At 38.9% G+C, this 25,871-nt stretch overlaps 4 protein-coding genes across 11 annotated transcripts; 2 read left to right on the top strand and 2 right to left on the bottom strand.

Moving 5' to 3' along the window:
* On the top strand, positions 5,168–10,860 carry LOC109703494 (fatty acid desaturase DES2). Of its 2 annotated transcripts, XM_020224114.1 has the most exons (3): positions 5,175–5,325; positions 8,268–8,383; positions 8,516–10,860. In XM_020224114.1, exon 3 carries the CDS (start codon positions 8,521–8,523, stop codon positions 9,715–9,717), a length of 1,197 nt encoding a protein of 398 aa, XP_020079703.1. In that variant the 5' UTR covers positions 5,175–5,325; positions 8,268–8,383; positions 8,516–8,520; the 3' UTR covers positions 9,718–10,860. The 2 variants fall into 2 exon arrangements, with proteins under 2 accessions (XP_020079697.1, XP_020079703.1); XM_020224108.1 differs by lacking the exon at positions 8,268–8,383 and having other exon boundaries at positions 5,168–5,325.
* LOC109706680 (VQ motif-containing protein 17-like) lies at positions 15,076–16,118 on the bottom strand. The gene has a single exon (XM_020227631.1). The coding sequence runs from the start codon at positions 15,854–15,856 to the stop codon at positions 15,476–15,478; it is 381 nt and encodes a 126-aa protein (XP_020083220.1). The 5' UTR covers positions 15,857–16,118; the 3' UTR covers positions 15,076–15,475.
* LOC109706788 (putative pentatricopeptide repeat-containing protein At3g05240) lies at positions 17,682–21,389 on the top strand. Of its 7 annotated transcripts, none has more exons than XM_020227774.1 (3): positions 17,682–19,614; positions 19,724–19,736; positions 19,817–21,389. In XM_020227774.1, the coding sequence occupies exon 1, from the start codon at positions 17,766–17,768 to the stop codon at positions 19,443–19,445; it is 1,680 nt and encodes a 559-aa protein (XP_020083363.1). In that variant the 5' UTR covers positions 17,682–17,765; the 3' UTR covers positions 19,446–19,614; positions 19,724–19,736; positions 19,817–21,389. The 7 variants fall into 7 exon arrangements, with proteins under 7 accessions (XP_020083363.1, XP_020083362.1, XP_020083368.1 ...); XM_020227773.1 differs by having other exon boundaries at positions 17,682–19,736; positions 19,817–20,088; positions 20,715–21,336; XM_020227779.1 differs by having other exon boundaries at positions 20,715–21,336.
* Positions 23,431–25,871, bottom strand: LOC109728297 (protein CUP-SHAPED COTYLEDON 3-like). The gene is made up of 3 exons (XM_020258679.1): positions 25,664–25,871; positions 25,024–25,298; positions 23,431–23,919 (listed from the first exon to the last, which is right to left on the bottom strand). Exons 1-3 carry the CDS (start codon positions 25,869–25,871, stop codon positions 23,431–23,433), a joined length of 972 nt encoding a protein of 323 aa, XP_020114268.1.

The following is a 25,871-nucleotide window of genomic DNA, read 5'->3' on the forward strand; positions in this document are numbered from 1 at the left end:
AGAGAAAGGTGGTTGGTATTTATTTAATACTTTATAATTATACGGAGGGTTTTGTTGAAAGGGCGATTTATTTTTGACCGTTGGAGGATGGTTGGAGCAGTTGATGAGCTACCGTGCGAGTACTCGACAAACTTGGCCCAATGCAATATCTGCAATGTGGGCATTTCGTTGGGCCTAAGCTTTTTTCCTTAAAAGTCTTTTATTATGTTTGATAGTTGATTTGTTGCGCGAGCTCTTTAGTCCTTAATTACCATCATAAGGGTTTACTTAAATAAATAATGCATTACTGTCCATAAAACTCTTTAATGAAATTCGCGTTGAGGTCTTTTCCTCAAGAGAGAAGAGTTGACACTCAGAAGGATAAGTACACCATCCTTTTAAACTATCAAGGTTCTACTAAGTTAATATCTAAACTTTCAAAATATCAAACAAAATTATTTTAAAAATTCTATTCATTACCGACCGTCCCTAAAACAAATGGCAAAGGGCTTAGTAGTCGGTATCCGAGGTCCCAAATTCAAGTCCTAATTGATTCATATTTCCAGCTAAGTTTATTTCTAAATAAAATAAACGAAACGGATAGCATGCTATGTATCTCTCAAAAAAAAAAAAAAAAAAAATTTCTAACCATTTGAAAATTTTGAACTGCCATATTTGAAAATTCTGAACTGCCGTACGGGATACAATTGACCATGTCCGCACGATATTTCTCGTACTGGCGGCACTAATTCAAGAAAAAAAAATCTATCCATTTGAAAATCCTGAACTGCCATGCGGGACACGATAGTCCATTTGAAAATTCTGAATTGCCATGCGGGACAAGATGGACCATGTCCACACGATATTTCTCGTAGCAGCGGCACTAATTCTTTTGAAACTAGTACTGAGAAAACAAACTTTCAACCTAGATTAGGCGTAAGCAAAACTCGGATTGGACTTAGGCTGGGTCAGGTTAGGAACCGCGTTATCTTTGTAATTGTCCGGCCTAGAAAGTATATGTAACGTTTGAACCCAAGTCTAGTCGCAGAAGATCGGATCGGACTGGATTTAGCACTAAATTTCCGGGCCAGGACCAGAAAGCCGAAGAAACCTAAACCGACGCCCGGCCTATATTCCGAGAACTAGTACTGGGCCAGTGAACTGGTTCTGGTCCAATAAACTTTCGCAATCTGAACGGTTGAGAAGCAGTCGTACGAAGTAATTGGAGCACATGCTGGACCAACCAACCAGCACAGGTTGCTTGACTTGGACATGGGAATAGAAAGTCATGTCACTCGCACCCTGTGAGGCAGCTAGAGTTATGTTAATACACGCGACAACGTGTCCTCCGTTGAGCTTATTAGGTCCCTTGTCTGGTTCGGGTACCTATCATCTTCGAAATTTTAAGCAGATGTATTAATAGCACGGTAATCTAATTGATTGCTAGATATTATAAATGGACAAGTCATCAATCTCATTCAAGGTGCCTTATATGATACACTAGGCATCACGTATAAAAAAAGAAAAAATGTCGCCAAAATTTCTTTGCTTTTGAAAAGTCAGGCCTTCTTGTTGTACTTATCTCGCAAGATGAGCTCCCGTTGTTCTCACCTATTTCCCTGCAACTTCAACGGATTTATAAGTTGAGTTATGATGCTTATCGAATGGCTAAATTGCACTTTTGATTCTCAAACTTTGAGAATCATGACACGTCGATCTCCAAAGTTTAATTTATATATTATAATTTTTTATTTAAAATTTATAAATTATATAACAATTAATTCTTACAGCCTAACTTTCTTAGTTACAAAATGGTGTATCGCTAATGTAATTGAGATGATAGCATTGTAATTGATAATGTGATGCCGCATTATTACTATGTTAGCGAAATATTAGTAATTAGTCAATTGAATTAGGCCGTAGCACTTATAACTACAATAATTTAATTTAAAAAGTTTGAACAAAAATTTATAATAAATTAAAATTTTAAAACAAAAGTGTCGACACATACTAGAAAGTGACCAAAATTGCAATTTAACCATTTGGAAGAATGTCAGGCATCAAACTCAAATAATTGAGCAGTCAAATCCATTCAAACCGTACGTTAAACATTACGGAATACACTATTATTATATTTAGAGACAATTTTTTAAGAGTTTTGAACGACTGCAAAAAAAAAAAAAAATCATTATGAAAGATACTATTTTATTTAAAAACTATTTTTCAAAAGCATGGGAAGGCCACAAAAATTGGACGCTGACAATTCCCCAGTCTAAATTTAGCTCTGCTAAAGTACTTTCATTTGAAATGTTTTGCTAAATTTCGAATTAAACCACGCGCTGAACGAGCCATTTTTTTGTGACGTAATGAAGTCAACACGCTGAGCGTCATAATACAAGTACTATAAAATTTTGGTCTGTGAATTATGTGAGAATAATGTGAATCTATCTAAAGTATGGGAAGATTTTTTTTTTTTGTTGCGAATTAAAAACTACAAGTAAAATTTATTATCTTTTGATTAAACATTAAAAAAAATCCTGATTTAAAAGCATATGAAAGTGAAATGTTGCGTATGAAGCTAATTAATACAGTTTGTTTTGGAGTGGTGGAGATGTAGTATTGTATTAAGAGTGCAGTTGTTTGACTGATTCATTAGAAAATTCTCTTTATAGAACATGTAAACCGAACCGCCACCAATCGTTATCACATTTGAAGACTAAGGGGCTGTTTGGTTGCACGCATTTTCAACTACAGTGCAGTTGCAAATGCCTGCAGCCTCAATTTCTTTGTTTGGTTTAGTATTGTTGAGTTCAACTGCTGCAGTTCCAACTACACAAAAAGGTTCAAATGCTGTAGTTGGAACTACATCTAAATTGGCCGTAGTTCCAACTGCAGTAGTTGGTGAGGGATAGGATCACCCACAAATTAATAATAATAAATAAATAAATAAATAGCTAAATAAATAAATAATATATGTATATAGGTAAATAAAAATACTTGTAAATAAACTCATACTAATAAAATTTTTTAGACAATACAAGCTTTGTGCAAAAAATTAAATTTTTTAAATTTATTTTATTTAAAATATAAATATAATATTTTTTTAAAATTTTTATAGAATGTGATCGTGTATGTTAATTTAATAAGTTTTAATTAATTATAATTATTAAATTTGATAAAAAAAAATGAGAGAATCGTTTAAATTTTAAAGTTTGATTTACATATTAAAATTAAATAAATTAAAAATTTTAAATGTGTCGATTAATAAGTTGAAGAATATTATATATATCTACTCATTTATTTATAAATAGTAAATTTAAATGATTAATAAATTTATGCAATTATTTTATGTTTAGTGAAGATAATCTCACCACTCTATCTGAAAAGGTGACAAAATTTACAAATATAACTATCAGCTTCATATTACCAAACAGAAGAAATGTAATTGCAGCAGTTGCAACTGCGTAAAACCAAACAGACTAGGTGTAGTTACAACTGCAGCATTTGTAACTGCATGTATTTCCAACTACATTGTTTCTGTAACTACATCCAACCAAACAGCCCCTAATTGCTAATACTTCTCCCATAAGAAAATATTTATTCATTTTAAATCTCCAACTTGTTGCATTGCGAGAAACCTAACACATGCCCAGCATGTCCTGTTCCGGCGTCATGCACTGCACATGATGCTCAAATTACGCACCACAATTGCACACGATCTCACCGACGTTACTTTTCTCTCTATAATTCGATTTTTTTTTTTTTCTGACTAAAATGTATACAATTTAGGAAAAGTTTCAAATACCAATCTTATTGTTTTACACTTTTTTATTTTAATATTTTATAATTTAAAGTGTATTATTTTTATATATTATAGTTTTATTTTTCTCTTTTTTGTTATCCATCTATTAATTTTTTTATTAAATCAGTGACAAATTTAAAACTAAAGAATACTTAAAGTGTATATTCGATAAATTATAGATGAGATATCTGAAATTTTTTATATATGATTTAGCGAAAACGTAAGGGAGGGACTGACGAAAAAGAGAAAAAAAAATCACAAAGTACTAAATTAGTACACTTTAAACCATAGGGTACTAAAATGAAAAAAGTACTAAATTGCAAATGGTAGTATTTGAAGTTTATCCTAAAATTAATCTGAATTATAAATTATTTTTAATTCGACTAGGCAATATTTTAAAATTTTAAATTAAATGTTTATTTTTTTATTTATTTAATTAAAGATGCTTTGGATATAAAAATTAAGTTAATTGTTTATTTTAATAAATTTATAGCTATATAAATAGCATAAAATATATTAGTTAAACAAGTAAAGATAAATAATCTATTTAATTTCCAAGTAAAAAATTTACTAAATGACATGAATCAAATAATTTTTTTAAAAATAGTGAATAAAAATAAAATATTTAAAAATCCGACAGTTTGATCAATAATAGTCGATACAAAATTTATACGTTTTTATTTGTTATATTTTTCAATGAATATCCGAATATTTAGAAGGAACTTTTCATTGTATTCACCTAAATGTGCGCAAGATTACAAAAATACAGAGGACACGGAGGGGGCGTCACGGACGGAGCACCGGAGACCCCAGGTTTATAGGACCATTTTGCCCTCACGCTAGATGGGCAAAATGATGGGCAGAATGGTAATTTCACTATATGGGGGAGTGAAGCTCTCGTGGCTCCACGAATCGGGCGCGAAGTACAATCTCCCGCCGGGTGGAGACTACGGCGAGCCACTTGCCAACCATGACGGGCGGGTTCGCGCCGTAAATTCCGCAAACCATGAGGGGCAGAAAAGTCATTTCAACGTTGGATGCAACGGATGCAATTTTGCCTTAGGACATCCCAGCCGTTGAAATCCCCGTCAGCGGGCGGTGGAGATTTCGTGGGTATTGGGCTTTCTCTCCGCATGAGCGATCCCCGCATCGCCTCCCTTACCGGATCATCAGAAAGAGCCAGTAAAAGCATGACACGTGTTCACCTCGGCGATTGCGGAGGAGCAGGTGACAAGTTTGACGCGGTGGTGGGGGCCACGACTGCTATTGGCCCCTCGAACGAGAGGGAGGGGGGCGGAGACCTTAAATAGGGCCCCAAAGGGAGGGGAGTCCCCCCTCCCTCTCTCTCTCTCTCTCTCTCTCTGTCTCTCACCAGGCGGCGTTAGGGCGATAACAAACCAGAGGAGAGGAGAGGAGAGGAGAGGAGAGAGAGAGAGAGAGAGAGAGAGAGAGAGAGAGGAAGAGCAAGAGATAAGAGAGAATACATTACTCTCCCTCGCTCTCGATCTCTCTTTGAAGCGTCGATCGAGCCGTATTTCTCTCAGGTATGGGGAGATTCCTATTTCTGCTTATTTCGCTAGATTAAAGCTATAATTTGTGCTCATTAATGAGCTATTAATCTCCACCTGTTTAGCAAATATTGCGGCTGATTTTGTGGAGTTTTCTCTTGTTTCACAATCTATTTCGTTGTTCCCGTCTCTTTGTTGATGAATCCGGTTAGATCTTACTGTTTCTCTCTCTATTATTAGCCTTTTTTGGGGATCTCGTTCTCTGATTAGCATTTGAAGTTATAATGCAGACTTGTATTTTAGTATTTATTTTTAATTTGAAGTGTGGGGCTTGTATTTTAGCGTTTATGTCCAATTTGACGGATCTGGGCTGTTTCGTTGCCACCATCTCCTTTTAATCCATAAATCGGTCTGCGCATGCTTGCGTTAGTTATCAACCGATATCTCCTTTTCCTCTTACGTTCCCATTCCTGATCTGATTTTTTTTTAATATATGTAAATAATATTTTTTGAAATAATTTAATAACGTGAATTTATTCCATTCCGTTCAAAATTAATACGTTGCTTTGTCCAGGCCAAAAAAAGTACGTCGCCGATCTAATCGGGGACGAAAATGAACAAGCATCTAACGGTTGGGAGCCCTCCACGCTCCCAGATATTTTGGACAGGGGGTTCAAATACAATATTAATTATTTTTTTTATGGCCCTTTACCAACTCTTTCCGGGACGAATCTTTTGGGTTTTTTTTCCTAGAAAAAAAAAGAAAAAAGAAACCCATCGTGGGTGACGTGATGGACATAGAACCAGAAAAAAAAGAAAAAGAAAAAATAGGAGCGTGAAATTATCAGCACTTTTTTTATAATTTTTCTCTTCGGAATATTTATTCCAACTTGCCAATGGCGCCGGCTCTAGTAACTTGTAATAATTTATGGAATTTATTCTCAGAAGAACATGTTGCTTGCTTGGTCCTGCACTAATCGGAATTAATTCTTATTTTCTTTTCGTATCCGTTCCGTTCCGTTCCGTTTCCCACAAGGAGTTGTTTCCGTCAACACGGGAAAAAGCTGCGCCGTTCCTTGGAAAGCGCATGCTTTTTCCCTTTTGCTTTTTTCTCCTTTTTATATAGGTTTTGAGTGGCCGACTAGTATGACCAAGAGCGCTGGTTTCTGGCCGTCCGATCTTCCTACCAATCAGAGTGAGGACTAACGATTGACCGTTCGTTCCGTCCAAATCGTTTCGTTTTTGGACGGTCCAGATGCTCTAGTGCTTCATTTTGTGCGTATTACTGCATACGCTGCGTACGCGCCCACTAGTGTGGCGAACTTGTGGTGAACCAGATGCATCTGTGCGTACCGGCATCATTTTTCCATACACACATCCGCAATTCTATTCTAATTTTATCTTCTGTGAGCAGGATGGCCATCACATCTCGCCTTACATGTCCTCTTTTTTTTTTTTTTGTCTTTTGGGTTCCAAATTTGATGGGTAAATTAAAAGTGTTAGAATTTGATTAAATTTGTAGATTAATTCTAGTGGATAAGAATTAATATTTAAATTTATTGGAGATAAATAAAAATTTAAATATTAAGTAGAGTATGAATCTTTTTCAATTAGAATAAATATTTAAATATATTGGAGATAAATGAAATATAAATTTAAATATTTACTGGAGTAGGAATTCTAAATATATTAGGATTAGGGTATGTTTTGATGGAGCTTTATAAATAGCTCTTGATGGGATGCTTTGGGAGATAGAGTACGGTTAAAAAGTTAAAGCTCTTTGATGGTTTGTACCAGAAAGAGAGAATTGGCCGGTTGCATGTATCAAATACACCGGTGCATGTGAGAAAGAAAGAAAGTTATCTTTTAGATTTATAAAAGATAAGAGAAGAATATAAGATATTTAAAAATAGAGTTCGAGTTGTAGATACTCTGTTGCAGAAGAGGAGTATATAATTTTGTTTTATTTAATAAATTTTATTTTATTTGCATATTTTCTGTTTTACTTTTTCTTTCTTTTATGATTATATCAATTTTTGCTGAGGAAACGTTTTTATAGTAAAAACTCGATTCGACATTTTCGTTGTGAAATTCCAACAATTGCTACCGGATCCATAGCAATCGGTATTTAAGCGGATTGTGAATTCACAAAATATGATACCGGAGCGAATTCACAAAATATAGAGTTAGAGTGGTGCAGGCATTAATTTCTGTAGAAATAGTTTAATTGGTAATTACGTGATTGACAAATATTGTGCTTTTTTTGGGGGGTGGGAAGCTCTTTCTTTTTTTTCGGTTGTTTTAATTGGATAGTCATATATAGGGATATACTGTTTTAGCATACAATCTGATCTCATTGGATAATAGCTCACCCGGTGTTTGGAGTCTCTTTAGACCCACCCATAAGTAGATCGCGTAACCTCCGTAGTCTGCTTTCTCCATTTGATTGGACAATAAAAAATGGCAAATGCCTGAGGTGCCACGGTCGCGAACTCACGGAACAGCCTGTCACCAATATAATAGTGGACCTTGTATTATGTTTTATTCACTATATATAAAATAGAGAAACGAAAAGGCTTTCCATGTAGGGACTGTTCGTGCTATTGGGGGGCCATGTGATCTCCTTTTCTGATTTTCTCCCGCCAGCTAAAACTAGTAGCTAAAAAATGAATCTCTCACGTGTGTTGTGAAAAAAAGTCTAAATATTATTGATGTGATATTTTTAATTAATTAATTAATTAATTTTTTTAAATTTATTCATTACATTATAATTAATAAAAAAAATATTTTTATAAAATGTTTTTTATCATATTTTAAAAAAAAAATAATGCGTTGCCGTGTTATAATGTCGACTCGGTGTTGTCGAGTCCCGTTGTCAGCCCAAACCGAAATATTTTGCCCGTGTTATTTTATTCCGAATTACTGATCACTGAGCACCACCAGCTGGAATACTGATGTATTTATTATTGTAATGTCAGTTACTAGCCTATTACGTGCTTCCCGGTGGACGTATCTATTCAAACTTTCATCTCGTGGTTCCCGCTCGCTCTACAATTTTTTTTTGGTTATTCACCAAATAAATCGTACTATTATAGTAAGTTAGAAAAAGCCTCATCGCTTTGCCTAAATCCTTTTATTTGTATGAATAGAAAAAAAAAGAGCGACGATCAATTTGAAAGTTGGTTCATAACTGCTGCTGCTGCTGCTGCTGCTGCTGCTTGTGCAGGCGAAATGGGTGCGGGCGGGCGTATGACGGCGAAGGAGCGGGCGGAGCAGCGGCGGGACGCGGCGCGTGGCCCGGGCAGCGGTGGCGCAGGGGACGCGGCGGCGCTCCGGCGGTCCCCGACGGAGAAGCCGCCCTTCACGCTGGGGCAGATAAAGAAGGCGATCCCGGCGCACTGCTTCCAGCGGTCCGTCCTGCGGTCCTTCTCCTACGTGGTCCACGACCTGGTCCTCTCCGCCGCCCTCCTGTACGCCGCCCTCGCCTGGATCCCCGCCCTCCCGAGCCCGCTCCTCCGGTACGCCGCGTGGGGCCTGTACTGGGTGGCGCAGGGCTGCGTCCTCACGGGCGTGTGGGTCGTCGCTCACGAGTGCGGCCACCACGCGTTCTCCGACTACTCGCTCCTCGACGACGCCGTCGGCCTCGTCCTCCACTCCGCCCTCCTCGTGCCCTACTTCTCCTGGAAGTACAGCCACCGCCGCCACCACTCCAACACGGGCTCCGTGGAGCGCGACGAGGTGTTCGTCCCCAAGACCAAGCCCTCCCTCCGCTGGTACTCCCGCTACCTCAGCGACAACCCGCTCGGCCGCGTCGCCTGCCTCCTCGTCCAGCTCACCCTCGGCTGGCCCCTCTACCTCGCCTTCAACGTCTCCGGCCGCCCCTACCCGCGCTTCGCCTGCCACTACGACCCCTACGGCCCCATCTACTCCGACCGCGAGCGCGCCCAGATCTTCGTCTCCGACGCCGGCGTCCTCGCCGCCTGCTTCGCGCTCTACCGCCTCGCCGCCGCCCTCGGCTTTTGGTGGGTGGTCCGCGTCTACGGCGTCCCCCTCCTCATCGTCAACGCCTGGCTCGTCCTCATCACCTACCTCCAGCACACCCACCCGGCGCTGCCCCACTACGACTCCTCCGAGTGGGACTGGCTCCGCGGCGCGCTCGCCACCATGGACCGCGACTACGGGCTGCTGAACCGGGTGTTCCACCACATCACCGACACCCACGTCGCCCACCACCTCTTCTCCACCATGCCCCACTACCACGCCCTGGAGGCCACCAGGGCCATCAAGCCCATCCTCGGCGACTACTACCAGTTCGACGCCACCCCCGTGCTCCAGGCCATGTGGCGCGAGGCGCGGGAGTGCGTCTACGTCGAGCCCGAGGACGGCGCCAACCGCAAGGGCGTGCTCTGGTACAACAACAAGTTCTAAGTTCTAAGTTCTAAGTTCTAAATTCTAAATCCCCCACCCCACCCCACCCCACCCCTTATTTAGTCCCTCCATCCGCCGCCGTCACATCATCCTAATTCAAAACCCCAAGAAGAACGAAAAGAAAGACAAACACTGCTATTAGGCTCCAGCCGCGGTCGATGGTGAGAAACCCGTTGCCCACTTGTCCTGCTTTCTCTCTCTCTCTCTCTCTCTCTCTCTCTCTTTTCCTCTTTTTTTCTCCCCCCCTTAGAAATAGATAGGGAAGGGGCTGCGGCCGCTGCCTTTTGCTTTTTGCTTTTTTGTTCACCTTTTAACTCTTGGTGCTAGTGGCGGTCCGGGTGGGGGCCGGTCCCGCTCTTATTGATTACTTGTCGTTGGCGTTGGTCCTCTGGCTCGCCTCCCGTCGTCGATCCTCCCCTGTTGTTTCTGTTTAGCTAAGCTATATGATTGATGTATGCGAGTAATAAGAAAATTGAAAAAATTTATGAAAAGAAAATGGAAAAGATGCATGGAACGAGTTTGACGATCACATCATCTTTTAATTTTGGATGGGCTCTTATTCTGTAGCTTCGGTATAATCAGAGGAGCTCCTATTCTGTAGCTTCGGTACATCAGAGGAGCATACTGTTATCTTGTCAACAAAGTGATCGATTTTTGATCGCTAGGTGCTCTCGTCGGATTGGCGAAACTCTTATCTTATCAACAGGTCCAAATCATTTGCCCATGTGTAGGTTTCTTCGCCAGTTATTCTGATACTTGTCTAATATTTGACAATATTATGTAACAAGCCACTCGATTTTCTCCAAAGAAGCACGTACGGCGCAAAACAATGGTACAGCACAAACCGAAGCGAAAGAGCTGTCGCATCAAGTCCAAATTTGGCTTCCCTCCGTCACAAATGGTTTATGAGCTGTTCCTGTCCTTCTCGATCATAAAAGTGGGCAGAAGAAATGTACGCATGTGACGGGAGGTTCGCGTATAGGATCCAGCAAGGGAGGGACAATTCACAATTGTAGTGTAGTCGATTTGATGGACGAAGTTTTACGAATTAAGCACGGATCGTATGTTCCTATTGTTGCCTTGAATTTTCCTTCATTGTATGCTCCTAGTAACAGTTTAATGATTTGTCTCTTTATTTCACTACCTACCTAAGCTGAAACTAGCAAGAATTTACATGGACAAAGCTCTCATTATACATACAAGTCATAGTTCGTTTTTATAATGTATTTTCTTTTTTTTTCTGTGAGAGAGATAGATAGTATGTTATCTGATTTGTTTATTTCATTTAGAAATAAATTTAACTAAAAATATGAATTAACTAAGATTCGAACTCGGGACTTCGAATATCAATCATCAAGTTTTTTGCCCTCTGTACTAAAGATGATTAATTTTTATATTATAATTATTGAAATAAGTGAAACTAATATACCTAAAATTTTCTATAGTGGAATACAGTTGGCTATAATAGAAAAAGAACTTTTTGGGGGAAGCTTTTTGAACAGGAGAGACGGGCTAACTGGCATTCAATAATCTCATCATTTCATTCACCAGGAACAGTAAAAGTGGGACGATTGTCTTTTTTTTTTTTTTTTTTTNCTTATTTACTATTTCGTATTTAAGAATTGGTTTTTTTTTTTTTTTTTTTTTTTTTTTTTTTTTTTTCAGAGAGAGAGAGAGAGAGAATGTACTTTCGTTGAAGCCAGTAGGCTTCAAACGGAAAACCTCGAGTACCAAATCATTAATTTTTTTATCATTTGTGCTAAAAAATGGTTAGTGAAGACAAGAAGAATGTTGATGTATTGTTCATTACATGTAAGGCCTTGAAATTGCACCAACAAGCCAATTAATATGCTCTAGACAAAGGATATTAGTAAAATCAATAATAGTCTGTAAGAGAAGCATTCTATAACAGAAGCGGCACTTATTTTCACTAGAGGTTACCCCATAGAATACTTAGCGCTGTGGTTTTGAAATTCATGTGGTATATTTGCTGGTCATTAAATCTATTATGTTGCCTTTAGATGAAACGAGCAATCGCCATTTAGAATCGACCACATATTCATTTTAAAGAGTGTCAAACCTGTCAATGGATTGCAATAACTGAAAAGTCACACTACACTCTGACAGAATCTTAAAGTATCGTTTGGTTTGGGGATAAGCAAAAAATGAATATTCCAGTAATAGATATAATTGAGGTATAAGCGGGGATTAAATCAATTTTACGTTTGGATGAAAATTGGGTTATTTTTGGGAATAAAAAAAATAACGTTTGATTAGATAAGATGGAATAAGAAGGATAGTGGTTTTTATAAATAAAAAAATAATGATATTACTCTCTTATTATATTTGAATTTAAATTTTTAAAATTTAAAATTTAAAATTTTAACTTTGAAATTTAAAATCTCAAATTTAAATTAATAATTTTAAATTTTAAATTTATAATTTTAAATTTAAGATCAAATTAAATTTGAAAAATATAAAATATCAAATTTTAATTTCAAAAATTTAAAATATTAAAATTAAAATTATAAACTTTAATTTTAAAATTATAAATTATAAATTTAAATATTTAATAATTTTAAAATGTTTAAAATAAGAATAGGGGTGGGAACAATTAATAAAAATAATTTATTATAATAAATTTATAATGTTTTTAAAAATTCTACTTAAACTTAAATTTAATAAAAAGAATTTATTATAATATTTAAATATAATTTATTATAATATTTAAATATAAATAATATGTATTAATATAGTACAATTAATAATTTTATAATCAAAATAATGTATTATAATATATAAATATTATATTTATATAATTTAGTTTTAATTCAATTTATAATTTTAATTAAGTTTGAAATTAAGTATTGGAATAGCACTATTCCACCAAAATGGTGGAATAGTAAATTTCTTGCTAGTCCGGAATAACTGGGAATAGTAAGGTTTGACCGGGATAATATATTCCGGCCGAATTTCTCCTCGTTTGGTGGAATAGCGGGGATAACTTTCGTTATCTCCGCTTATCCCCTGAACCAAACGGAGCCTAAAAGTCAAGAGTCCACACCTTTCTGATTTGGATGCACAACTAGCTAGTCTTTCTGAGCCACCAAATTCACTAATTAAAGGCCCATTCCATTCTGAAATGCTACTAAGTAGCATCATTAGGAAGCGATAATTTTCTCATAATAGCGGTTGGGCTACTTGTTAGCCTACATAGATGCAATCTAGTTAATACGTCTTTGCTGATCAACCACCCTGATCGGACCCACCTGATGATCACATCTACTGCATGCGTAAATTCTGTTTCTCAGTCCCGTTTCTCGTCATTTGTTGGTCTGTGCACACCTGCATTGACACGCAGATTACACACCAGTCCTCAAATTAAGATGGAGGAATCGTAACTCATTCCCTGATATATATACATTAACTGCAGGCTCTATTTCTAAACTACTTATTAGATTTTCGTGTCTCGCGTCTCCCAAATAGTTATCTCCGTCATGTTTCCTATTGCTTTTTTATGGTTACTATTATTTTTCTTTTAAATTTTATGTCGGCTGCAAAATGAAATTAAGCTCCTTTACTTATGTACGTAGGCGCCAGAGACTACTAGGCTGGAGTTCGAAAGGTTTGGCTAGCTACCTGAATAGTTACTTGCATGATCATGGTACAGCTTAGCTGATCAATAATAAAAGGTTAGGTGATCCCAACAATGTGAATTAGTTGAACTGCAATTTCCGGATTGTTCAATTCAACCGTCCTACTGTTCTGTTGCTCGTCTTTTTAATAATTATCACAAAAAGTGATATGACCTTGTGATATAGTTAGCAGATCACATATACCAGATAGACTCAGTTCTAGCCATGTAATATTAACACTTTAACAGTAAGCTGTTGGCTATTGAGCCCATAAAGTAAGCCCTTTGCTGCTGGCCAATTAGCCCATTGGGCCTGCAAAGTTACTTTTCATTGGCCTATTGATCCTATTGGGCCCGCGTGAATCACCTTTGGTAGGCCGATAATCGATTTATATTTTACGGTCTCTCTTGGGTCGGAGATCAACAGGGAGAGATTATTGGATGGTGCAGTTACCATTGAAAACATGGAATCAGAAGAAAGGATAACACAAATTAAATTGTCAAAACGTACAAACATTTTTTAGACTACTAATTGCGCTTTTGATTCCCTAGCTACTAGCCATATAGTAATACTATAGTAGTTTCAAAGTATTGCACTTTTTTTTTCATTATTATGCAAACTATTTTTGTAGGCTTATATTATAGTTGTATCCATATTGGCAAAGAGCTAGTTCTGGTCATCTTCTTGCCTACTTAACGTGATTGAAATAAATGAATCGTTGCATACACCTGTATGTACATATATACCTGAAAGTAAAAGGAATTTCTCGATGAAATTCTTGCTCGGATATTGATATCCTTTTAGGCATCAAATTGTTGAGCATTGTTCTGATCTCACTTGAAGCAGGAAACTGTGGTCTTTGCTGTAGGAGGAAGGGAAGAGCACTTGAAGTGCTTTTACTCACGTGATCGTCTACATATCTTTGCATTTGTGTAAACAATCATTTATAGCGATCGACACCGACCGTATCTAGTATGATTGGCTGAGGGCTTGATAGTTAGTATCTGTGATTCAAATTCGAAGCCTAATTACTTCAAATTTTTTGCTAAGTTTATTTCTAAAATAAATCATTTATAGCGATTGTACATTAATCTCAACTTTAAGATTGTGCTTAGAGTTTTTCCGTTCAACACCGTCCGTCTTTTTCTACTTCAGATAGGAGATTTCCATCAGATAACAATTAAGTAGGTGTAATAAAAAAAGCATTTTCATTAATTATGCACCGCTATTTGTTTCGTCAAATTGTCTAAAGATTCAATTATTTCATCCTCCAATCTCACGTAAGATGCAATTATTTCTTATTATAAATTTCGTTTTAAATTTTTACTAAAGCTACTTAACGAAATGTACCAAATCATTAGTTAGCAATACGTTGTGAACGTAGCTGGGTCATCAACACTTCTTAAAATACTCTTTTCTAAAGCTGAGTATCAGTAACCAGCTATGCAATTGGAAATTTCTCAGAATCGTTAATATATTCAAAGTAAATCTTAAATATTCATTTTCCTTTTCAAAGCATACTAGTTATATTGCGTTACTTCTATTGGGAATACAAGGAGTACCTTGAATTGGTTTAAGCGACTAATAGTTAAAACTAGTTATCGCTTGAGAGATCATTCTCCAACTGTTATCCATATAGAGCAAAATAGTAATTCGAGGGGTTTTTTTTTTTCCTCTTTTTTTTATTGAGGTTTACAGTAGTTTGAACTAATAAAGCAATGTATAAGATAAACTGTGTGTCATTCATTTTTGAAGGACGAGAATATATATGGAGTCAAACAATTCCCTCTCTCTATTTAACGGCGATAATGAAAAGCTCTATGTTAGAATTTCTCCAGTCGTTTCTCTCTCTAATAGCAATAACAGAAAAAGAATAAAAAGGGAAAAAGAAAAAATCAACATACGTACGTATACATTAGAAGAGTTAAATCAACATACATAGAAGAACAAAGGAATACAAGCCACGCACCTACAATCCGCATATCAGCAAATAATCAATTCAAAAGAAGAACCATGATCCAGCATCCTAATTTTCTAATATTTCTTCTTCTTCTTCTTCTTTTTTTTAAAAAAAAGAACCTTAGAGAAGCAGTTGTACATGTACCTCCAATTACGAAAGATCACTAAACCCTTGTAAAATCCCAGTAATTAATCCCCCCGAAATCTCGAAATAAACCACCATCTTCTGCCTCTTCGTTCATTCCGTATATTAATCCATTGACAGCGTCTGCATGAATAGCCGAGGCAGGAAGCGAATTCTTCTTCCTATACTTGTTGATCTTCTTCTGCATGGGAATACCTTTTGTGGGCTGCCCAGTGAGTTTCTGCACGAGCTCGCGGAAATTCTCGGGGTCGGTCTTTATGATCTCCGGTGCAACTATGTGCACAATTCTGATCTTGGGCTTCAACTTCGCGCTCGCCACATGCGAATTCTTTCTTATAGGGAGAATACGAGCTCGCGGTTGAACCGCCGTGCTGCTCTGCGGATTCGTCGTATCCTCCATTTCATTCACTTTTAGTTATGCGGCTATCTCTAATTGCTCTCTCTTTATTTGTTGTGGGAGAGGGATGTAGTGATGGAAGACACGTTGTATATTTAATGGAGTTGCACAGGAAACTAATTATGGGATGATATATGACAGTAGTAGGGACAAGATGTGTGATTCAGGGAATGGAGGGGAAGGAGTGGAAAAAGGGGTTTATATATATATAGAAGAACGAGGATTAGTAATTTGATATGATAATGTTTGTTGTAACAAAAGAAGTTGATACATACATTTGTTTAGGAAAAGAAGTAGAAATTGTGATATATATAGGGAAGTGGAAGGGAAGAGCAGCTAGAAAGAAAGAAAAGTTCATTAATTGGAGGAGAGGTAAATATTAATTAAATTAGGTAGTATGTGACAACACGCTCGGAGAGAATAAGTCAAGGCATAAAAGGGAATAATTAAGCAACAAACACGCCTCCTTGATTCCCACATATCATTAAGATGATGATACAACAGGATACCTAATCCGACCATTAATTACAACCTGTTATCCCGATCTGAATTTAACTGTGATTTGAATTTGGGCTTTAGTTTACTATAATTTGTTTACTCCGAAGACTGTTTTTGTTATTTTATTTTTGGATTAGATTCATATATATATCGAATCGAGACAGTCGAATATGATAGCATTTGCATATTGTGCATCGTTTTATCACAGACACTATAGTATAATATTTCATTAAGCCGGCTAAAGAATTAAGCCTATATTTCACTTTGACAACGATCAACATGGCGGCATGTTAAAGGAACCAACATATATTAACAATTATTAAGTATCACTGGAATCTCCTTGATACATAAATAAAAACACAGGAGCATTTACATATTGAGTGTTGCTTTAAATAATTGATCTAGATTTTATAAAGTATCTCTAGACATATTGAGATAGTGTAAAGAGTTAACCTTATGCTCACTTTGCATGCATCAAGCTTGGAACCTAGTTGGTCCAACTTCTGATCTTATTCATAACAGCGCAGTTGATTAAAAATTTGACGGTTGATATCCAAGATATCAAATTTAAATTCTAGTTAGTGAAGCATATAGCGTATTATCTTTTTGTCAAAAAAAAAAAAAACCTAACCTTTCGGTAATTCTAACTAATTCATACTTTGCAGATATAATATAATTCCAATTTGGAGGCTGATTTTCTAACCTGAAAATACCACAGACTTGAAATTTTTTTAAAAAATCAGGAAAGATTTAAAAAAAGGAAAAGAGAGAGAGAGAAAGAGAGAGAGGCCGGCTGACGTCCTGCACGGCGGGGACGTTGCGATCAGGACTTTCCGTGCACAACCGACCGTCCGATGGCTCCACGTGCGTGGGGACCACGCGATCCCGCGTCCGAGGGGACAGCGAAGCACAGCAGCGCACGAGAACCGCGCCCGCTGACGTCATCCCCCGCGGCAGCGTTGCTTCCCGACACGTGGCCGTCGCAGGCCCACCGTCCCGCGCGCTGGTCCTAGCGAGGGGGACCAGGTCGCCGACCAACCGCTTCGCATCGGGCCTGGGCGAATATTTTGAAAGCCCTGGCCCAAACGAGCCCAAACTGAACAAGCTACGGACTCCCCCCACTCACACAAGTACACTCATAATACGTGGGCCTAAATAGGTAGGTTCCGTTAGGCCTAACTTCTAGAGTGCTTCGGCCCACCGTTCTCCAAAGGCCCAACCTCGTGACGGGCTAATAATTAGTTTCCTTCCAATCGATCCTCTCGCGCTCGTCTCAGTGAGCGGGAAGTTGGAGCAGCAGCGCGAGCTAACCAACCAACCAACCAACCAACCAACCAACCAAAAACTGAAAGCAAACAAAACAAACAACTCTCTCCGAAGAAAAGAAAAGAAAAGAAAAAAAGGGTCGTTCCGTATGATCGAGCGGCGCACGATCGTGTCGCTGATCGAATCATGCGGGAGCATGAGGCAGCTGAAGCAGCTGCACGCGCTCGCCGTCGTCTCCGGCCTCGCCCGCGACGTCGTCCCCCTGAGCCGCCTCGTCGAATTCTGCGCCGACCCCGCCAGGGGTGCCGACCTCGCCTACGCTCGCGCCCTCCTCCTCCACCTCGGCCGCGCCCCCACCACCCACATGCACAACTCCCTCGTCCGCGCCCTCTCCCTCGGCCCCGACCCCGCCGCCGCGCTCTCCGCCTACCGCGACATGCTCCGCTCCTCCCTCGCCCCCGACCATTTCACCTTCCCCTTCGCCCTCAAGGCCTGCGCCCGCGCCCCCGCCCCCGCCTTCGGCCGCTGCGTCCACGCCCGCGTCGTCGCCACCGGCTTCGGCGCCGACGTCTACGTCGCCACCGCCTTGGTCCACACGTACGTCTCCTGCGGCGACGCGGCCTCCGCGCGGCGCCTCTTCGACGCCGCGCCGAACCGGAACGTCGTCACGTGGACCACCATGATCGCGGGCTACGTGGACAACGGTCGGCCGAGCGACGCGGTGAGCTTGTTCAGGGAAATGGTAGAGGCCGCCCAGGTGGAGCCGAACGAGATCACGATGGTGCACGCTCTCGCGGCCTGCGCTCAATCCAGGGACTTAGATAGCGGGAGGTGGGTTCACGACACCATCGCACATTTGGAATTCGACCCAGTTGGATCGAACGTCGTTCTCGCCACCGTCCTGCTGGATATGTACGCAAAGTGTGGCAATCTCAGCACCGCACGGGTCCTGTTCGACAGAATGCCTCAGAGAAATGAGGTGTCTTGGAATGCGTTGATCGGAGTCTACAACCAACACGGCCAGACCGACGACGTCCTACGGTTGTTTGGCGAAATGCGCAGCACGGGTTGCAAGCCAGATAATGTGACTTGGCTGGGGGTGTTGGGGGCCTGCGCGAATAAAGGGTTGATGGCTTTAGGCCAAGGAGTCCATGCATATCTAGAGAAGACTAACAGCCGTAAGGATGTGAATGTTTGCACTTCTCTGATGGATATGTATTCCAAGACTGGGGACGCCTGCAGTGCCCTTCGGATCTTTCATACTTTAAATGGAAGGGATGTGTTGGCGTGGACGAGCATGATCATAGGATTGGCCAAGCATGGCCATGGTAAAGATGCACTGAAACTCTTTAAGGAAATGGAGGAGGGCGGAGTCGTTCCTGACCATATTACTTTCATCGGAGTACTAACGGCATGCAGCCATGCTGGAATGGTCGAAGAGGGTCAGATGTACTTCAATTCGATGAGGAGTGTGTATGGTATTAAGCCCACGGTCAAACACTATGGGTGTGTAGTCGATCTCTTGAGTCGAGCAGGCCACTTAGCGGAGGCCGAGAGTTTAGTGAGAGCGATGCCGATTAGGCCCAGCATTATGATCTGGGGAAGTATATTGACTGGTTGTGAGATCTATGGCGAGGTTGGAATGGCGGAAAGGATAGGGCAAAGTGTAGCTGAGTTGAATCCTCAGTGTAGTGGATTGTATGTGCTTCTTTCGAATATATATGCGGGAGCAGGGAGGTGGCACGGAGTTGAAATGACGAGGAGATTGATGTGGCAGAAAGGATTGAAGAAAACTCATGGGTCTAGTTCTACTGAAGTGAAAGCATAGTTACTAAATGGAAGAACAGAGTGGAGAGTGAAGAGAAGATAAACAAATGAAAGAGGCTGGGTCTTAAGTGTATTCCGATCCTAGTACCCTTATCTTTGTGGTTGCCATCATCCCCATCTTCTGCTTACCAAAATTAAGATGTTCGAAAAGATGAGGGGCTCATTCAAAGGTACTTAATATCTTGCAATCACTCACCATTAATTTATGGTTTCAAAAAAAAAATGATTCTGTTCTCACCTTTTTTTTTCATAAATACTGGTAACGAAACTGGAGGAAAGGGCGCAAAGAAAGGTAATATCTGCTTTAACTGTGTTCTCGTTTTTTTTTTTTTTTTTTCCCTTCCGTAATGCTGGTTTCTTATGTTTCATCAGGTCCTTTCATATCATGCATAGCCCTAGTCAGAAGTTTTCTCAATAATGTTCTCAGTTTATGCTTTACGCTGCTGTTTCTTCTCTCTTTTCAACTTGTGGATGATTTTGATTCGTTTTGAGCATTATCCTGACATACACATCGTAGCATCAAGGATAACGGAATATTGGAGTTCTAAGGCCCGCAAAGATGCTCTATATGTATTTTTGCGATATTTACTGGCATCTAAAGGAGATCGTTAATGCTCCTTCACTTTGCTGATATCCACAGTAAGGTAAGTATAGCAATTGTATAGAAGCATCACCTCCTTTATTAGTCCACACTAGAAATAAAATTGAAGTCGATTTGTATTGTTGGACATAACTGAAAAATCTTTTAAGAATAAATCTTCAATGGAGGAATGTCGTTTTCGCCAAAGAAGATGAGACGGCCAATTTATATTTTCACCAAAAAAGAATGAATGGTAAAGTATGGATCCGTGGTAGTAGTTTTTGTTGTTCATGATCTCTTTTTTGGAACAACAGGAATTTCACATTTGTCATTTTGAATAAAATGAACTCTCATGGCACTTGAGAACTTTGATGTTTATGGCAAGCATCTAGATTGTCTGAGAACGTATTATAATAAAGACTTGTTCATTTGGCCATCGTCTGTTGCAATAACAAGAAGTTAATTTTTATCCCTCTGATTTTATAGATATAATATGTCAATTCTCATGAAGTGGCCATTCAGCTTCTTTTGTTTGTTTTTTAGAATGGTTTTAGTTTTATGTTCCATTTTTCTTTTAAGAGATTGGGCAAAATAGAATGGCATGTTTCTTGTGAAAGAATATAGCTTCAGTATTGATGTTACCCTGGTCTTTTCTTTTTATTAGAATAACTAATGATGTTGACGATCCAGGTATTGGTGAAATGAAGGATGATACAAGCTCTTGTAATTTTTTTTTACACCTTTCACATGCAATCGGTTTCCGAAGGCAACAAAAAAGAAAACAAAAGGGAGTTAAAAGCTATCTGTAAAGGAAATCTCAACAACCAAAGCAATGGAGTGGCAAGACCAGAATCACTCCTGGTAGTTCTATCTTTATGTATAAAAAGTATAGCTGCCGATCAACTCCAGTATGCCGCCAACGAGAAGCAGAGAGAAGAGGTCTACTACAGAAATGAAGAACAAGTTTGTGAAAAGCCATTGATAGGCGTTAGCACTCGTCCAACACCGCCGTGGAAGAGCAGCGGCAGCATTGTTGCAGTGATGAGGCAGGTCCATGGATGCAGGCGAGGGGCTGTGATGTTGACAGTCGGACAAGGTGGCAGAGGAGTGGCGCTTTCAATCACTGCCTCTATTTTGTGTGATCAAACGTTAACCCCCGGTTTGTGTTCTTTTGCCGTGTGACCAAATCCTCCTTTCTAAAGGAAGTAATAGAACCAGGAAATGAATCACATCGATAATGTGCCAAAGAAAGTATGAGAATCAAGAAACAAATCAACTATTTTCCTTTGTTGAAAACTCTATTGTTCCAACAGTGTCACTGTGATTGCTATCGATTGATTCTTAATATATTCGGGCCCAAGCCAATGTCTAGACTTATTGGACCCTGTCCCAATTGAAACTAAAGAGCCCAATGAAGTCCACGAGAATTTTTATTTAATTGTTGCCTGCAAACGTACGAGTGTTCCGTATACATTATATACACTACGCTGTTGTAGAAAGTGATAATACTCCTACTATGCCAATTATTAATTGCATCCTTGGTCCTTAGTAAATAAAAGAGAAGTATATATATATATATATATAAAATTGAGGTAGAATACTTTTATAAGTATCACCCCCTTGGTGCTATTAGGTTTTTATCCCTTGGATCTACTCCTTGATTACTAATAGCTCTTGAATCAAACACTATTCCACCTACCACCACCTACCACTATCATATCAACCTCACATCTCTCCATCAAATGGCTCAAAACTCAAAAGCACCACTTTCATAGTGCTTTTGAAAGTATTTTAACTCTACTATATATATATATATATATATNTTACTAATAATCTTTGAATCAAACACTATTCCACCTACCACCGTCTACCACTATCATCTCAACCTCACATCTCTTCATCCAATGGCTCAAAACTCAAAAGCATCACTTTCATAGTGCTTTTGAAAGTATTCTAACTCTACTATATATATATATATATATGGCTAGGGCTACTATACTTTTATGTGTATAAAGTTCTTTTTACTCATAAATTTTAGCCGTTGGATCAAAAAATGTACGATTAAGATAATAGCTGTAACTTAGAGTTGAGTGGGTAGTTGATTTAATAGTATGATCTAACGGATGAAAATGATTAAATGGTTGATCTAATGGTTGAAAATTTATGAATAGAAAGGAACCAGGACTCATAAGAGTATAGTAGGTGAAAATCTATATGCTTAAGAGAACAACTTATCTCTCTAGCAAATTGTAAGGGTCTTATAAGGGTATTTGGGTTAAATTATATAATATACTAATATCATATATATATATATATATATATATATATATTATCGTAGATGTTTAATTAGTACATATTGTTTTAGAATTACTGGTCAAACAGGCCGTGAAAATGTAAGGAATTGGATTTATGGGTTTGCTTTCTTACTTTTAAAAAAAAGAAAAAAAAAATTGAGAGAAGACACAGAGAGAAGAAAGAGGGGAAGTGTTTGGATGCAAGGAGAAAACAATGAGGCTTACCTACCGATCCTTCTCCCCTGCATGTATATAGATCCTTATTTACAGGTTTTGCTCGCTAATTAAAGGTTCAGTTGATGTAATGTCTTTTTTTTTCTTTTTTCTTTTTTTAAAGAGGGATAGATAGTATGTTATCCGTTTTATTTATTTATTTAGAAATTAACTTAATTTGAAATGTGAATCAACTAAGCTTCGAATTTAGAAACTCGGATACTAACTAACAAGCTCTTTGCCACTTGCTCTAGAAACGGTCGGTGATTCAGTTAATGTAACCCTCATTGATTAAGGATCAATGAGTTAAACTTCTACTTAACTTGAAATACTTATTAATTTATTTCGAAGGCAAATGGCACTCGAAGGATTCAACCTCACACCGCATCAAATACTTACCCAGTCGACATTATAATTAAACAAAAAATAAAAGAACTTAATTACTCTTTTCCATGCGCGGGAGCGTACGTACGTATACGCACTTTACGTCACATCAATCCCGTCCACTGAGTATCCACGTCATGCATGCATATATCTTCGTATATGTTCGCCCAAGCTTTATTTAAGCTTCATGCAGGTAGTCCCACTTACATCCTTTCAAATCACCACGTATAGCTGACGTTAATCATATCAATCCATCACTCCAAGCTTTTAATCCACAACGTCACATCGAAATTCATAGGCTTAAAGTATGTCTATATATACTATATAAATATAACATATGGGGCATCTGTCGCAAACCCCGTAGTCCATAGCATGCACGCATGTACGTACATCAACATTAAGCTAGTTTCACAAAAGAAAAAAAAGAAAAAAAATAAGAAAGGGAAAAAGTTAAAGAGGAGTTCCATTGACATTGATGTATACAGCAACTGCTACAAGGTCCTGGATGCATGGATTTAATTAGAAACCAACGGTCCAGATTCTCCTGTGGCAGTGTAGCCCAGGAGGGGCACGTCATAAACTGGTGCCCCAGGGCCCGGAAGTGAAAAGCCCATCTCATAAACGAAGGGGTTTTGTATGTACGTTTCGAGCCAATTAGCAGGGAACATGGCCTCCTCATTAGGGTTTAATAGTGCATTTGTGTCCTCTTCCTTTGGAGGGCTTTTAGGGAAGGATGGGAGGAAGGTGGAGGAACAAGCAAAGGAAGGGAGAGGAGGGAGGGGGAAGAGGGGATTAATGGGTTCTTGGTTTAGATGGAAATAGGGTTGGTGGTGGTTGTGGAGGGTTTGGAGAGGGGTTTCTAGGGTTTGGGGGTCTAGGAATGGGAGGATACAAGTACTGGGAGTGGAAGAGGATGGGTTTATTGTATATGAGGGGTTTGGGTAGTATTGGTTCTTCTTGTCTCCTCCTGTCTTGTGAAATATCCTGCATATCACCCATTCTTCCTGCAATATTAAAAAAAAAAAAAAAAAAAAAAAAGGTCCCACACCAAGGAGATGTTGTTAGTATACATTTTACTATAAATTGGTAGCATTGGATGAACAATAGCAGAGCAAAAGAGAAATTCATTACGTATCAATATTTTTTTTCGAACAATGTTTTCTGTAGGGATTGACATAATTCAGAATACGACTGAGTGACATGACCTATATATATATATTGTTTTAAAGAAGAGAAATGTCAACTCAATGCAGGCGGGGTTGAGTTGACTTTTCGTGCCAAAGAAGGAAGTTAGATCCAAACATGGTTAGGTTATATATAAGGCACATCAATTGATGCAACATGATGGCTTATATATTAAACATTTATTTGTAAACAATTAGATCAGTATGGCCATGAGATGTTGAAAACAATAGAACAAATGGCGCATATATATTCCCCGTCGCATATACACACGAAGAGAGTTCTGCCTACTCGATCAATTGGTGCTTATTCAAGCATTAGGGACCATCTTAACTTAAATACAAAAGAGAGGATATATTATTCTACGGTTCTTAGTTTATTTTAAATTTGCAAAGAGTCTAATCACGTAACAGTATGTAGCACGATGAAAATTTCATGGAATACATATATATAGCTATATCTTCGAGCTATACATGGATGATATGCATATGGTCTCATATTGCGTAACATCCAGAAGAATATATGTTACGCAATATGAGACCATATATATGGATATTACGTAACATAAATGCGGTCCGAATGACGCATTACAAATATATATGGAACCAACTATGCAACGTACAAACATACCAACATTATTACAGGCAAATGAAGGCCGATGATATGGAACATATAAAATGATGCAACTGCAATTAATAAACTTGAAAATAAGAGTAATCAAACACATTTATGCCCGTTGGCAATTAATAATGCTATTTCATGCTAAGTTGGAAAAATGTGCAACTTTTATGGGCTGCAACTGTAAACTAAGAAAATTTACGCGGAGTACGCAAAATCTTAGCTTGGGCAAAAATTGCCAAAATGTTCAAAATAAAACCTTAAAGTTTCAGAACATGCAGCATGCAATCGAGTGAAAGATTACGCACCTTGCAGCGGTGGCGGCAGGCGTAGTCACCTTCGAGACGGTACTCGTGAAGGACCCACTTGGTCTTCTCGCCGCGCGGCGCCCTCCCCTTGTAGAAGACGAGCGTCTTCTTCATGCCGACAAGGGCCCCATTGGCGGCGCCGTGTACCTCCCTGTCCTTTCCGGTGGCCTTCCAATAGCCGGCCCCCGTCGCCCTGTTCGTTCTCAGCCCCGTCGGATACTTCCGGTCGCGGAGACTGTAGAAGTACCACTCCCTCTCTCCCATCTTTGCCGCGTCTAAACAAGAAGATAAGGAGAAAGAAGAAGAGCTGAGAAATGTGAAACTTGATGATATAGAGATTGCCGCAATTTTTAACTCATGCATCATGACTATACATGTAACAAAGGGGCACTAGTTTATTAGTTAGTCAATTAATGCAAGGCAACAAACACACTGACTCTCACTACGATCACCACCCTTCCAGTGTGGAGAGGCATCAATGCAGCTTTTGTTTACGTTCGTACGTGAAAGGCCACAAAATATAGAAATATAATTTCTTCAGGCCAAAAGAAAGATTTGGCCCATCTTTACGGAAATGAATGTTAAGATGAAAAAGTGTTTCGTATCTTAATTAAACCATGGGTGTAAAACGTATACAAACCTGGGAGCTCCCATGGCTCACATCTATTAAGGTCAACCTCGACTATATCCACCCCACATAAGCCCCCATTGAACACCTTGGATGCCAAGTAGAAGGTCACAAGCTCCTCATCAGTCGGATGGAACCTAAATCCAGGAGGTAATCCCTGCTCATTGTAAGTTTCCTCTCCAAACAACTCCCACACCAACTCCCCCATATTGGTATGCAT

Source organism: Ananas comosus, linkage group 2, assembly GCF_001540865.1.
Source record: "Ananas comosus cultivar F153 linkage group 2, ASM154086v1, whole genome shotgun sequence".
NCBI lineage: Eukaryota > Viridiplantae > Streptophyta > Magnoliopsida > Poales > Bromeliaceae > Ananas > Ananas comosus.